The 15,650-nt window shown below is 41.0% G+C and overlaps 1 protein-coding gene across 1 annotated transcript in view; it reads left to right on the top strand.

Annotated features, from left to right (window-relative positions):
* ABHD17C (abhydrolase domain containing 17C, depalmitoylase) overlaps positions 1-15,104 on the top strand; it is a 28,597-nt gene extending 13,493 nt beyond the window's left edge. The window contains exons 2-3 of the mRNA XM_009644053.2: positions 10,887-11,066; positions 14,885-15,104. Coding sequence (XP_009642348.1) covers positions 10,887-11,066; positions 14,885-15,104 — 400 coding nt within the window. The remainder of the gene's footprint in view (positions 1-10,886; positions 11,067-14,884) is intronic.
* Positions 15,105-15,650: the final 546 nt, after the last annotated feature.

The following is a 15,650-nucleotide window of genomic DNA, read 5'->3' as shown; positions in this document are numbered from 1 at the left end:
GTCATCTTCATATAATGCTGGCTGATAAAATATTCATATACTGGGGACAGATGCATTCATCCGCAGTAGGTTCTTTTTAGGAATATTAGACCAGTTCATTGGTACCAATCACTTTTGTGTCGGGACCTCTCTGCTGTTCTTGTCCTCCTTTCTGCCCTCTTATCCCCTTTCTGTTGGAGACTCAAAATCAATGCCATAGCTATATTAATTTTTCTGGATGGGAAGAAATGATGCATCCAGTTTGTCTGCTTGCCTACTCGCAAGGTCTTACCCATTCCAGCTCCCGTGTAATCCTCTCGGACTTGGGCTCTGGTGCTCTGCGGGAGAGACTGCATTCAGATTTCCAGGGATCTTTGAAGAACAGTGTGAAAATGGCTTTAACTTTGTCTGCCGTAATAGGATTTTGGATACAAGCACCTGGTGGTGTTGAGACAGTTCAACTTTTTCTTTGTTCTCCTCCATTAGCATTTTGGGGATAATACCTGCATCTTTTTTTATCAGCTTGTTTTCTGGATATAGTTGTGATTGTCTGTAAGTGACGTAAGGAAAACTCTGCGTCAACGCCGTGTATTTCATGTTTAATGGCTTGTAAGCTATGTCAAAGAATTGTAGCAAAACTAGTCATTCAATGCTTAATCCTTGAAAACGTGAGGTTCTTTGTAAAACCTGTAGATGAAATAGCTTTTACTTGGTGACTGAAACATAAATGAAATTACAATAAACAGGTGAGAGAGAATGCAGAAGGAAGGCAAGAATGGCAGAAAACCCACCACGCCCAAACAAACCACAAAACAGACACCCTCCGCCACCCCCCCAAAAAGAGAGTTAAGTGGTTTCCTTTTAATTCAGTGGTGGGAGTAGTTACCTGAGTAGTTCCAGGGCCAAGCCTTATAGGTATCAAAGTTTGAGTGGTGTACTTTGATATTTTTTTTTTTGTTTGTCATTGTTGTTTCTCCCCCCCACCCCTGTCTTCCTGATATTAGGCTCCAAAGGATTACTTCCAGCTTAGTGAAACATTTAATTCTACTAGAACATCTAGACAATTGCCTTGAGCAGAATTCACGTATACTTTTGCTTTTATTTTTAGGTGAGCTTTGCACTTTGATTACAATTTAGGGTTAGTCTTGTTTCGTTATAAACTTAAACAGTGATAACTGTGTTTTCAGAAACCGGAGCCTGATATATTTAAAGAAAACTTAACTGGTGCCATTTCTCTTTGCCTTGACTGTTCTGGTTTGTGCGCTTGAGCAATTATTCCCTGCTTTCTGAGCAGTACCTGATGAAAGGGTAGAAATGTTGGGAATGGGTGGAGCAGGCAGCAGCGCGGGTCAAAAGCCATTGTTGCTCCTTCTCAGATAAGTAATCCCAACTCATGAGTCAGAGGCTTAAGCCTTGCCTAGGCGCAGCTTGTGGCAGTTAGTGCTGCGGCAGGATGGCTTTAAACTATTGCATGGTGCCATAGGTATGTAGAGGTAAGGGAAACGCGTCAGAAAGTTCATGTTGTGTTTGATGTGAAGAGGAGTCAGGATAAGAGCAGTGCTCAAGCTTGAGGTGCTCCAGTAAACAGATGGGAGTACTGAAGGAATAATACAGTGCTCCTGAACAAAAAAGCTTTCAGAACTGTTGGAGAGCAGCAAGATTGCTTCCTCCAGGCTTGTAAAGGCTTGGTCTCCCAGCGCTGAGCCAAGGGTGGTGAGGAGGGTTATGCGATGGGCTCGGGAGGCGAGCCAGGATGCATTGGCTCACTGAATTTTCAGCCTCAGAAATAAGGCAAGGCTCTCCGGTTTGGAAGTAACTGAAATCTAAGAAACAGCTATGAAAGCACAAAACTTGTGGGACTGCATAACCAGTGTTAATATTTGCACTCGGGTTTGGGTTTTTTTTTTTTTTAAAGCTTCCTAGGGAAGCAGGGGAGGCTTTTTTCAAGCACAGTTTCTGTGTTAGTTGACACATCCTTGTTTTACCTGAAGTCTTTATATAAAAAGATACTGTGTTTAGGTACATGGATATCATCAAATCTTGTTCTTCATGACAATGCCTATAGGAGTACAATTTTAGGGAGTAGTTTATTTCTTCTTTCAGCTTTTGAGTGTGGGATGTCCAAAGTAAAAAGTGCAGGCTTTTTGCCACAGTAAAAAGATGGTCAAAGTTTTAATGTCATGTTGTTAAACGTTGTGAGGAGTATGCTCATCTGTCTTAGCTCTGCTGTATTATAAAACAGAGAGTACAATGTGTGCAGCTGAAATAAAAATACCGCAGCAGGATAGAGATGAGAGAGAAGCTGGGGGTGAAGGTAATGAATTCCTCACTCCAGAAGATACTATAGACTGAGCTTCTCTGTGGAAGTAACATAATTTTCTCTCCTGTCTCAGGTTATTTAAATGTACCTCAGAGACTGGCCATATAGATTTTGTACACTGGTTACAGTAAAGAGTATATAATAGAATGTAGCTGACTGAGTTTTTGTGAATTATTCATACTGTGGTCAATGGAGATAGTTCTTAGTGGCCAGTAAAGGTTTTCTGTCTTTGAGAAATAAAGCTTGAGACTTATGTATTGCATTGCTACAGAGCATCGTAATTAAATGCAAAATACTTTGTTAAAGTTAACTCCAGCTCTCTATTTTAAAAATAACTGGAGTGAGAGATTCTTTTTAGTAGCCATCTACCCGTTATGTCTTGCGATGGAATGGTGTGAATCAAGGTTGCTCTAAGAAAGCGCTTTGGGAGAAGCAAGAAACTATGCAGAGTAGGGAGCATAGGTGTATCTTCAAAACCTTAACCTTGTAACACAGGGCTGGCTTCAGAACTGTAGCTGATTTTAAGGTTGCTAAAGCAAGGAAGGTTGGGGGCCATGGGAGTTACGTTTGAAGGTATCCATGTGTTTAACTCTTGTTTCCACTGTTCCTAGCTGCTTGTCTTTCAGTTTACAGTGGTTTTGGATTGCATTTGCTCCCTGTGATCAGGGAGATGAAATAAACCTCCAACACTTAGGGGGTTCATTTAGGACTTCATTTAGCAAAGTGCTCCCTTCCTCTCACTGCATGAACGAACAGTGAGTATTGGAGCGTTATTCACCTTCTGTCATAAAGTAGTGGGGTGATAACGCTAGGAGGTCAGACAGAAGGCTCAGCCACATCATTGCTCATGTTTGTTGGATGTTCTACGAGAGTCTGGTTTTGCTTGTCAGTGGCCTTCTTGCTAACTTTTGCTTGATATGAAAGAACTAGTGATTGTAGAGGCAAAGTTCTGTTCTCTTATATCAGCATGCCCATGGCACAAATTCCTGCTTAGATTTCAATGCACATTTAATTGAAAACTGTTTCCTCATTCCCTGCTATCTAGGGAGAAAGGGGGGGGAAAAAAACCAAAACAAAGCCACAACAAACCCTCAGTCAGGCAGAAGCAACTGTTCCAAATCTGTTTGTTGTTTATACATAGAACTGCTAGTTCATGTGGTACACAAATGAGCAACCTCACATAAACCAAACACCAAAAATTAGTATTCTGGGTTACTGTGGTGGTAAAAAGTCGTGTTGTAAATACAGTTGGGTTCTCAGTACAAGAGAAAACAAAGGAGGTTTTACTTTGTAATTCCTTAAATAAAATTTAAAAAGGATCTGCCAGCACAGATTGCATATTATCTGCCCATTCTGTTTTTTGTATCACAACATTTTGCTACTGTTCAGCTAGCTTGGAAGAGATTTTTTTCCAGAATGCAAGTTTGCAGAAGTCTCTTTTCCTGGCTGATGATGCATACTATCTATTATATTTTTTATGCTCTTATGGTTCACTTCTCTTTTGACTCTTTATTTCTGAAAAATGCTTGAAAAATTAGAATGGGTGGGTGCAGTCTGATCACGTTTGTCAAACGATGTTTACTGGGGGATCATTAACTGTAGATGATTGTGAGGATAGAGGCTGATTTCTGAGTCAGACGGGACCTGCTCCCTCCTGGCTTGCTCGCCAGTGGTCAGCTGGCTCAGAAACGTGTGGTGTGGCATGAAATCCTCCAACAAAATGGGTATTGAAGGGGGAGAAGGAACTTGCCTATAATGGTGAAGCTGGGGGAAAGAAGGAGGGGAATGGATTTACTCTTGAGGAGTGCTTGGTTTTGCTCCGAGTCCTGAGCAGATTCACTTTAGTTAGGGAAGGTGTTTCCTGCTTCACAACATAACCTCTTCAGGAGCCTGTGTTCAAGGCAGGTGAACACAAGGTAATATAAGGTTGTAAAAGGCTCCTTTGAAAACGGAGCAATTTTTTTAGAGGAACTAGTACTGTTTGGATTTTATTTAAAACAGAAAAAGACACCTAACCCTCCCCCCAAAGCTACTCAGTGTAGATTAGCATAATCCAGTCAATTTTAAATGTAATTTCATTACAGGTTGCACCAGGGAATGCCGTGAAATAGCCTTCCTTTGCCTACCCTGGTTGTTCAGGGCAAACCTGCAGTGGCTTCGCTACCCAGCAGCGTGTAGATCACCTGCTTTTGTCACGGTCGCTTCAGCTCACCGGTGATATTTAATATCCTTGTTAGGACTTGGTTGAACTTTGAGCACAGTTCTCAATGTTTGATAAACAGATCACTGATTATCACAAGACAGTAATCAAGAAGCAGTTGTAGTGATTCATGCTTTGGTATAATTAAGTTCCTGCAGTGCAAATGATACCCTAAGAAGGGCCTAGAAGTTGCTTCTACTTTGTCCATTTATTGATGTGAAAAGAAGAGCTGGTACGTCACTGGATTAGCACTGCGGTCACATAGTCCAGCAAGCCTGTACTGGTGTGATATTTGCAAATAATGAGCTTCCAAAATAGCCTTTAAGAGGGCATTTTCAAGAGTCATAGGTTCCTTCTGTAACACCAGTATTAGTTGGCCTATACTGAATAGCACTGGGGCTTCTCCATACCATAGCCAAATGACTGTCTGGTGTGGCAGTAAAATAATAGTGGTATAAAACTGTGGCAGATTCCTTGATTAAACTTCTCTGGCAGCCATTGAAATTATTTTGAGTGTGAACACATTTGTGGAATTACTTGTCTGCTCCTGTGACAGTGCGCTGGGATATATGCCAATTTTTTTTTTTTTTTCAACTTCTTAAGCCAGAATACTATGCAAACCGTTTTTGGTTCTGACTACAGCGAAAATGTAAAGTCAGAGTCTGCTGTACCTGAACTTGAATGACGCAGTTCTTGTAGGCTTGGACAGCAAGGAGGTAGAGGAGGAAGAAGACAACGCGTAGTTACAAGAACCAGTGTCTACTGTGCTCAGTAAAACAGTGAAGAATTTCAGACCTGTGTTTGTGTGAATGCAAGGGAACTGGAGTGAGAAACTGGCACAGGGACTCTTGCTGTGTGCCAGGGTTTCCTGTGAATCCTGAAATAATTCTGATCTTTCTCATTTGACAGTTGTTGTTGTGGTTAACACCAAAAATCCTTAATCTAATGCCTTGCTCTCAATTTAGTGTTGGCATTTAGGCTGAAAATCTGTAATTTCCGTGGGTTTTTGGCTGATATGCTGGAGTGGTACTTGCTGAAGCACAACGTGAATGTCAGTGTTCTGTTCTGATACTGTAAATTACTTGCAATGATACTTACTGACCAATTTTGCTGAGGTTTTTTTAACGTAAAGGTCCTACAGTGTAAACTCTTGTTCAAGGTATGCAATCTCCGTGTGGGATTTTTACTTGAGGATTTTTGGTTTTCTTTTCCACCCCCAAAATTAGATTTTTAGATTCATACCAGATTAAATAGCAACTTAATTTCTGAAAAGGTAGGTGCGTATCTTATGGAATTGTATAATGATGCTATAGAAAAACCTATCTGTGTTTCTTAACAAGCCATCTAAATTTCTTTGGATTGTAAAGTTTAGAGATGATGTGTTTTGAAAAAGGGAAGGAATAGTATGTCGTGACAAATGGGGTTGTATAAACGGGAAGAAAAAGCCTTGAAGAATAGCCTGTGAAGGTCTTGTTAGAACTGAGCACATGTATGCACTAGTGAAAATACTCTAGAAGTCACGGTTTCCTCCAAATGTGGCATGATTTGTGTCATTCCTGATGTATGCTGGATTTTCTTTGTGTCTTGAAAATGAATTATTTCGTTGTGGTGTTTCCTTGAGCGGGGAGTGCACAGTTTCAAACTCCGTCTGCTTGTAAGAACGCCGGAGCTAGTTACCTTGTTTTCCTGCCATTTATCTTTACGTACGGTGTTGTAAGGAAGAACTTGACCACCAGGAGCTGCCTGTGTTTAGTAGCAGTTATACAGTAGGTCTCGAGAGCATTACGAAATGGGGGTTGTGTAGTCAAAATGCTCTGCCTAGATAGTTACCGTGACTGTTTTTTTGGAAATGAATTTGTTGCTGTTGCTATATCCATGCTGTTCTATATGCTTTCCAGTTTAGGTAAGGGATATTGGCATAGCAAATACCGTAAAACTTCAAAACTGAAAATATGAAGTGGAGTTAACTTCACTGATTCAGTAAGCCTGAAAAAAGAACCGGCCTCATTAATGAATATGTACTTAGCACCTTTGAGGATTGGCACGGATGCTGTAACTTCGGCCCTGAACATTGCAGGGCTTCAGCTGTGGGATGTGTCTGTAGTCCCTGAAGCAGCATTCCGCCGGCGCTTGCAACTTGGTAAGGAGAGAGTAAAAATAGCAATGGTAAACTTTCCATCTGTATTACTCAAAGCTGAAGCCCTGAGCGGAGGGGGCTGAGGGGTGGAATCAGTATCCTATGCTCATAATTAAAGATGCTTTATGATAATACATAGTGTGTATATAGTGCTGTCAGCCAGAAAACATGAAGTACTTTACAAAGGCAATTGATACCATCATCTGTGTTGTGTGAGGAAACTGAGGGGGGATGCAGCCCGAGCCACAGCCAAGCAGACTGAACTAGACATAATTGTGTCCCATCGTCCTTCCCTGTACTCAGTCAGCAATATTCCCGATCTCCCTGTCCCGCTGACACGTCGGTGTGACCCAGGTCTCTTCTTACTCTGTGCAGAAGTAAGTAGAAGAGTCTGGGGGGTGGATTCTTAATAGCCAACTTCTGCGCATATAATTCCTGTTGGCATAAGGAGACCAGAACTGCTGGTAAATCTAATTTGTATAAATTGAGGCAGTAACACAGGGAAGGAAAAAAAAAAACACCATGTTACTGTTAACTGTGAAGTGTGTTGGTGCCTTAGCTAGAGCTGGCCTGGATTGGGAAGTGGTAGGTGCAGATGGCTGTAATGCTTGTGAAGAGAGCTGGGTTTTTTTCTGCACGCATAAGAAATGTAATCCGTAATCCACATAAATACTCATGGGTTATTGAGAGTGGACTTGGCTGGAGAACTTTGCCACCTGTAAGTGTTTGTGGGGAAGGGGAGCAGAAATGCTTGCATCATTTTAAATGGCAGTAGCTTTGGGCTTCTTGGCCATTGACTTCCTTTTGGAGGAAAACTTTGCCACCTGTAAGTGTTTGTGGGGAAGGGGGGCAGAAATGCTTGCATCATTTCAAACGGCAGTAGCTTTGGGCTTCTCGGCCATTGACTTCCTTTTGGAGGAAGAAGCATGCCTGCCTTTTGCTCCTTTGTTTTGTGGTTTGTTTTTTTTTTTTTTTCCCCTTGTCAAATCAGTAGTTTACATATGCCCACAGTAACTGAATTGCTTCCTACTTTGCTTTGGCTGAAGGCTGGTTTCCACATTGCGTTGTTGCCCTGCTTGTTTTGTACTCTGATGGGCACCACAGGAGAAGTGCAGGAGCATACCCATAAATCCAGCCTGGGTCTCCCACTCCGTCGGATGGAGCTCTTGTTTCCACAGAGACCAAAGCTTGTGTGTTTCGAGGAAGATATTTTTAGGAGCTGATGGAAGGACTTTCTTCCTTAATAGGAGAGCAGATTATAGCAGGATTCCTCTTTTCTTAGAATGTCTTCTGCATTTTTCTATCACATTCTTTCCTTTTTTCCTATGTCGCTTAGTTTCCCTTTCATTGCCACCCTCTTACCCATGTCTGCTCTTCCACTCTTCTGTGTCACTTTCTGTGTCTCAACTCCTGTTGCACAAGAACCTAAAACCACAAGGGAGTTTGCAGAGAGTGGGGAAGGGACCCAGCCTTTGCTTAAAGGATATTGTATTTTAAAGATAAAATCCTCAGATCATTTTGTACCTCAGTTGAACCCTGCTTGCTGAGTCACCAGCTGGGCGGCGTTCCTGAAGACACAGGGTATCACTGAGCCGAGCCCTGGCCTTCAGCTCCGAGAACCTTGCCCGTGTCAATTATTAATGGCCCTTGCTTACGAGTTGTCATACGTCCTTTGGCCTTGCAATAAATACATTTTATGTGCAGCTGTTTCTGCTGATGCTTGTGGTAAGCTTGATGTCTCACCTTCTGATTGATGGCCTAATGGTAAAGGGCTTAAAAAGATAAATCTGTTACACTAACACTTCTGTCTTGGAAAGTTGGACTGTCCCTAACTAAAACAGCCCCAGAGATGCTTGTAGTTGTCAGTGGGAGTATGAAGTAGAAGAGACATTTCACCTAATGACAGGCTGCAAGTGTACTTGCTCAGTGTCCTAATACCCTTTTATGATTTTTTTGGTCTAAATTGTCACATTGCCTTTCTGCAGAGTTAGATGCTGAATAGTTGTAGCATTTATTTTGTGATGAAGGGCTACTGTAAATTTAGAGAGATCTCTGGGTTGTTTTAGTGATGCTATAGACTGTATCCAGCTTTAACTGGCATACTATGAAATTGAATTTTTTTTCTAGAATATCTATTGCCATAGCAGCAAGGTGCTCCACTTAGAATATGAGGGTTTTTTTCAGCAACAAAATAACATCAGAAAGCATGAATCCAAAGCAGATAAATATTGAAGAAAGTTGCCATAGAAAGGCAACTGTATGTGTTGAAGGAATTCTCTTGCTACCCTATGCTGTTCTGTTATCCTGTGATTCCCATTCACACATCTGTTTCCATATTCTGCTTAGACTGTAAACCTTTTAGAAAAGGGACTTTACACTCACGATGGTACTGGAGTTCAGAATGGTATTGCAGAACCTACCAGCACTAGTATCATTCCATCCCTATGTAAGTGCCATGTAGAGGATGTTGTTCCAGTCCCATTTTCTTGTATTCCCTGATGGTGGATGCATTTCTGCCTGGCTTTAATCCCATGCAGCAGCTGGTAGATCAGCAGACTGGATGCATGCGCTGCCTCCAGCCCTCCCCACCCAGCAGCCGGAATGAAGTCTGTGAGGACAAGACTCTGCTCCAAAAACCCTGTTAACATGCATACCAAAATCAACTGGGCTCTACTGTGCGCTGGACTATTTCTAACAGTAAGGGAGAAAAAAATTCTCCTAAAAGCGCTTCACAACATCTCTTTAAAAACATCAGGCCATGGCTGTGGCAATAGACCACCAACGTGAGCTGCTGCTTGGTTACCAAGAGGATAAAATTTTACTCCAGGGAGATATTTTTATACAGTAGCTTATTCATATTACAGTAGATGCCAAAAGCACCCTTATGCTCAGCAGTATAGAAATATTAAGAAAATTCCAGTCTCACAGAGGCTACAATCCAGTCTAGTTTTACTTCATCGTAAAATCAGGCAATGTTGACAGCCTTTAGTTGGACGATTAGTACTGGATGATTCTTCTATTGTGATTTTAATTATTAATTGATCGTCCTTCCATTGTCATTTTCTCTTGTGCACATACCCCATCATTCAGCTGCTTGAAAGTCAAGTGCTACCCAGGCCTGCCGTACATCTCGCTATCAGCTTGGCAAGGAAGTTGAAACCTTCCAGGTGTATTTTGGGTTTGATTTTCATTGTCCTAGCAGTACAGCAGGACTGTAGGCAGTGTAGACTGGCAAAAAGGCATGTTCTGCACAAATTATTTTCTACTAGAAATGTGTTCTTTTCTGCATTTGATTATTCTGTATACAGCTTGTAATAGGAAGTGGAGTTATACATAGGAATCTTGTGGGTGAATATTTGGTAATGAACTGAGTAACAGCTTTGACTTGCAGCTTTCCGACCAAGTTGTGGTGACCAAATACTATTGTACTCTTCACTTCTTCCTAGCCACTGTCGCCTCCTCCTGTGCCCCTTCCACATTCCCTTATATTTTGCATACTTTAAGTAAAAACTGAATTAGTATTATCCTCAACCTTTTTGCAGCTGCGAAACAGCACACAAGCTGGGGCAGTTTTACAGACTGAATAGGAATATTGGGGAGCCATCCAGGATGCCCTGTGCACCCTGAATTTTATGGAATGATGTATCTTTATAGTTACAGAATAAGCTTTATGTATTTTAAACTGGAAAAGAAAAATGAGGAATAGCTTACACTGATCAGAAATTGATAAAATGAGCAGAACTATCCTCTTGAATTTTTATGCTCTTTGCTGTCTTTAGCTACTCTAACAAGGCAGTTTGGTCTCTTTGTTCCAGCTGCTTGGAAAGAAAGGTGGGCAGAGGAATAACTATCTTGTTTAACGGTGGAAAGGTTGTTAGCCTCCAGAATGTCTAATTGAAATTCCTGGGAGTGACTCTGGATAGAGGGGAAGTCTAATTTATAATTTGCTGTGCTGTGGAGTGAAAGATAAGAGATGTTCCCGAAGACGCTGAAGATTAACGAACAAATTGACATTCCGTCTTTCAGGACAGCTCTCTTCTGCCTGTGTAATATTTTTATTATTTACTTTACTGGACTGTTTTAAAGTTTAAACATGTCTCCTAGGAGTAGATTTTAAAGAGCTACAATGGGTAGGAGGGATGCTTTGGTTTTTATCCCTGTCTCCTTTTGTTTGTGTTTTGCTTTTGTGATGTGAAATGTGTTGTGGTTTGTCTTGTCTTTTTTTAAAGGGATGTTTCTTTTCTCTACAGGTATGGTGTCAGTCCTGAGAACATTATTCTGTATGGTCAGAGTATTGGTACTGTCCCTACAGTAGACCTGGCATCTCGGTACGAGTGTGCAGCAGTAATCCTTCATTCTCCCTTGATGTCTGGGTTACGGGTAGCTTTTCCTGACACTAGGAAAACCTATTGCTTTGATGCTTTTCCAAGGTACGTATAAATGCTGCAAAGAGGGTTGCTCTATACTCAGCATGCTCTTTTGGTGTTTAAAGGGACTAGTTGTGTAACTCCCAGGGAACTTTACTGAATTGTCACCTGCATTTTAAACTTCAGGTATGCATACCTTCTAAATCCAAGCAGAGATTCACCACGTAAGAAAGAGGCTGATGTCAGTCTCAAACTGACATGGTAGTCAGCTCGATGAACAAATAAAGCCTGAATGTTTACAACTAATTCTTCTGTTCTTTGTGTTACGGGTTGTTAATCTCAGGATTTTTGTGCTGTCAAGTTTGGAGTAGTAGCTTAATAACCGATAATATACTACTAAGTCCTTTGGGCTAATGACTAACAAATTAGTAATTGTACACTGTCACCATCTCAGTCAGCTTTGATTTAGGAGGTAATATGATGTCATGAAATGGATGTGCTGTTTTCAAGCTGCTTGTTAGAATATTGCAATAGCTTTACTGGATAGGCAGAGAAAAAGGTATAGATAATTGCTGCTTTTAAGGGGAGAAAACGAGGGGGTCAGAGGCTCGAGTGTTAGACTGGTGTGGTTCGCTTTTCAGCTTGATTCTGCATTTATGTATAATCTCAAGGGAATGCATTTAGTGTTGCTTTGCCTTTCGTCCTTGTAAGTAAAAACACTTCTGCATCTTTGGTATGCTGCCCATGTAAAATCACTAAAGGTACAGGGGCTGGTATTTGTTCCTCCCTGATGGAGGCTGTGTAAGATCCTAATGTCTGTGACCAAAATAAGGTAAGTTACTGTTCCTCTTTTGGAAGATTTTGAGATTGTCTTAAGAAGCCCTAGAATGTTTTACATACTGAAAGCTATATGCAACTGGCTTCAAGATAAAACAGTTGCCTTTATAGCCTAGTGTTCCAGCTGAAAAGGAATTGCAACAGACCTAAGTTAGAGTATCCAAGTATTTGGGAATAGTAGAGGTTCTGGGAATAGCAGATGTTCTAGGAATCTTAAAAAACTTCTCATTTGACTCAGTTTAAATTTGAGGAGAATATGAAAGGGGAAGCCAGTGTATATAGACTGGCGGGGGGGTGTGGGTGCGTGGGGGGTGTGTGAGGGGAGGCACAGCTAAAAAGCTAAGTGGCCCGTGGAAGGGAGAAGACAAAGCAGAGGCTTGCTGAAGTCTTGTGCAAAGCTTGGCTTTGCTTCAGAAGGTTCATGTTTGCTGTAAGTGTAGTAGGGGGATAGTCATAGCATTTGTTATGTTTATTTTATTTTGGTTACAACAGATTAAAATTAGAAGGAGGGGGAGGCTGTAGACATAAATCTGTATGCCAAAACAGCTATAAGTAATGGTGGCCAAGTAATAGCGGTTCTCACAGTATCTGTATCCAGTCCCCATGTTTAGAATTCTTCCAAATAGGTAATTAATTAAATTGTTGAAGGTGCAGTCAGAATTTGAAACACTTACACTCCAATTCATTCATCATCCTCAAACCTGAAATCCAATGTTTACAAATGCTTCTGCGAGGGGGGGGAAAAAACAAAGCCTTAAAATAGCTCTGATTACAAAAGTAACAGTGATTAGCTGATACCAGCCAAATCAAATAACAGTTTAAAAAAGAAAAAGTGGGAGGGGGGAGCAGTGACAACGGGCGTACTGTAGCACTTGAGTATCTTGTTCCTGCCCTACTGAGCTGTTCCTTGCTGTCAGTCTGACTTCGCTGGTACTGTAAGCAGTGAAAATAAACAGCAGTGTGCTTTTATGAATGCGTGCAGCTCAACTGTCTGTCTTCACGGTGGGAAACAAAATAGTTCTGTGTGCACCTACAGTGAATTGCTATTATGTGCATTTCGTGTTGGGACTCCACGAGAATTTGGTCTCTGTAGATTTTTCTAGCTGCAGAGCGGTGTGGCTAAGAATACTAAGTGAGCCTAATGTGTGGTTTAAATACCGCCTTATGAGTCGCTGAGTTGGCAATGGGACGCTTTCCAGTTTTCTGCAAAATACAAATATTATCTAGCTTAATGGTCCATGAATATATGTGGAAAAAATAGTTTCATTATCTAAATACTGAAGTGAAATGGGTTTCCTAGTTTCCTACAATAAATGAGAACTTGGTATCTAGCCACTAAAATCATGTATGAACATCTCTGTAGCTGTATGTAGCTGACACGTCTGTCACACCATGGAACGCGAGGACAGACCCTTCATGGGCTTAAGTCTTCAGGTTATATAGCACGTTGATTATAAAGTATTTATATTTGGCTGTGATATTAATTTGGGGATGAAAATTATGGAAAAAACAATCTGTATTATTCTGATGTCTCTCTTAGGTTCTCGGGATATTTTTCTGTATTCAGTGTAGTTGCACACTACTCAAGTTCCAGGCAGGAAAAGTGAAATATGCTGCATTTTAATTTTAAATAACACTTTTCCTCTTTAAAGGACATGAAGCCTGGTTTTTTTGAGAAGTATTGAGACAGACAGAAATGTGTTTACACTTAGCTGTTTACTGGAATAAAGTTCTCTAGAATACTAAATGCTGAGATTTATGTGTAAGGTTTAGTGCTTCAGTCTACATCTTAATTTTTAATTAACTTTATATTTTGATAAAGCTTATTTAAACCTTTTTTTAAGCCAGTGTATGTTGGCATCTGTATTTTTTAATCATTTTAAGCAGCCTTGATCACTTTGTAAAATCTCTAGTCATACCAAAATTGCATGCTTTCTTGTTATTCAGGAGCAGGAAAATCCAAACACCTTTTATTAGATAGCATAAAGAAATAGACTTGTCCTTCTCTCAGACTGAATATTACTGATACTTGTTTTTCCACCCACTTCATCCCATATTCTGCCCAATGCCCTGAGCCAGTTCTTCCATTGGTTGATGTAAGTGGAGCTGGTAGGAAGCTGAGAGTTCATCAGCACTTGGTGTCTATACACTGATCTGGAATTATTGGTAACAACCAATGTGAAATGGCTATCTGGAAACAAAAGCTGGTGCCCGCATGAAGACAGTCGGAGAAAGCTGCTGATTACCACTTTGCAGTTCATGTGCTACCAGTATGCTTCATAACTGGGGTTTTTGGCCTGAACTCTTAGATGTGAAGGTGCCTTTGTTGCTCTTCCCTTTCCTCTGAACCGGTTTTCCTGTGAGAGGGGGTCACCAGCTATGTTGGTGAGAAGTTGGGTGCATGAAGTAAAATCCTGTGTGAGCCTCTTTCGGTTTGCAGTGAAATACCCTTGCATAATGCTCTTCTCCCACATTTTTCTCTCGTTGTTTGAACTTACACAGTCAGTACAAGGAACGGATTGTTTTTCTTTAGCTGAACCTGCCCAATTTGGGGGTTTAAAGACAGGTTCAAACCTCATGGGCTGAGACTTATTTTTATTGAAGTCTTAGGACTGGAATGTAGTTAATTAGTTCCTAATCTGTTAAACTGGAAGGTGATAATGTATAATGTGAAGAGTCCACACTGGCAGCATGTCCCATGGAACCTTACTTGCCCCTCAATGGTTTCTGTGATAGATATACTCACTGTTTTGGTTTTTTGGGGGTTTTTTTGTGTGCCAGACTTTATTTGCATGCTGCCCATTCGTGCTTCTTGTCATTAGAACTGGTGGGATGATGGTGATGGGAGCACAGGCTCCTGTTTACATGTGTGTTTTGGGAGTGAGCCTTATTCCATATCACTTGGGCACAATTCCAATGTTTTGCAGCCATTTAAAAACATGCAGTGGTAACTGGATCATGTATCGGTAGCTAAGCTTGCTTTCTTTAATGGTCTGAAAGGTAAAGCCCCAAACTGAGCTGTATTTTTCTTTTTCATCCCCCAGCATTGACAAGATATCTAAAGTAACCTCTCCTGTGTTGGTAATCCATGGTACCGAAGACGAGGTAATCGATTTCTCCCACGGCCTGGCCATGTACGAGCGATGTCCACGAGCGGTAGAGCCCCTCTGGGTGGAAGGGGCTGGGCATAATGACATAGAGCTTTATGCACAATACTTAGAGAGACTAAAACAGTTCATATCTCATGAACTTCCCAACTCCTGAAGAAACCTACCTGATTTTACCTCAGTTACTGTGAACGGAAGAAATTACCTGGTTTTGCACATGCTTTAACTGGATAGCTGTAATAGCTTTATACTATGAAGAAATACCCTGTCTTTAGGGTGTTCTAATCAAACATCTGATGAAATTTGTCTTTTATATCTGGAAATTATTCTACTAATGCACACAAATATGGTCAACTACTGTAATTCCAACAATTTTTAGCTTTGTTGCCCTGAAGGAAGTGGGAATACTAGCTGCTTATGGGGACACTTTTTACCTAGTGCTGTATTAATCGAAGATCAGTTTTCTCTGACTCACTTCAGATCGTTTATAATTCTGTCCTATAAAGACTTCTTTTCCCAGTGTTCTCAGTGTGGAGAACACAACTGTTACGAGCTACAGCTTGTTCTGAACAATCAGGCATGGGTTCAATCTAAGGGAGTACTTCCTCTGTAAAGTTTCTAGCTGTGGTATTGTAACTGGAAAGTTATTGTGATGAAGTTCCCCCGCCTCCCTTCTAGTGTTCTTTTGTTAACTTACTGATCT

This window comes from Egretta garzetta, unplaced genomic scaffold (assembly GCF_000687185.1).
Source record: "Egretta garzetta isolate BGI_Z169 unplaced genomic scaffold, ASM68718v1 scaffold287, whole genome shotgun sequence".
Classification (NCBI taxonomy): domain Eukaryota; kingdom Metazoa; phylum Chordata; class Aves; order Pelecaniformes; family Ardeidae; genus Egretta; species Egretta garzetta.
The sequence above is the reverse complement of the archived record's forward strand: the minus strand, read 5'-3'. Positions and strand labels throughout refer to the sequence as shown.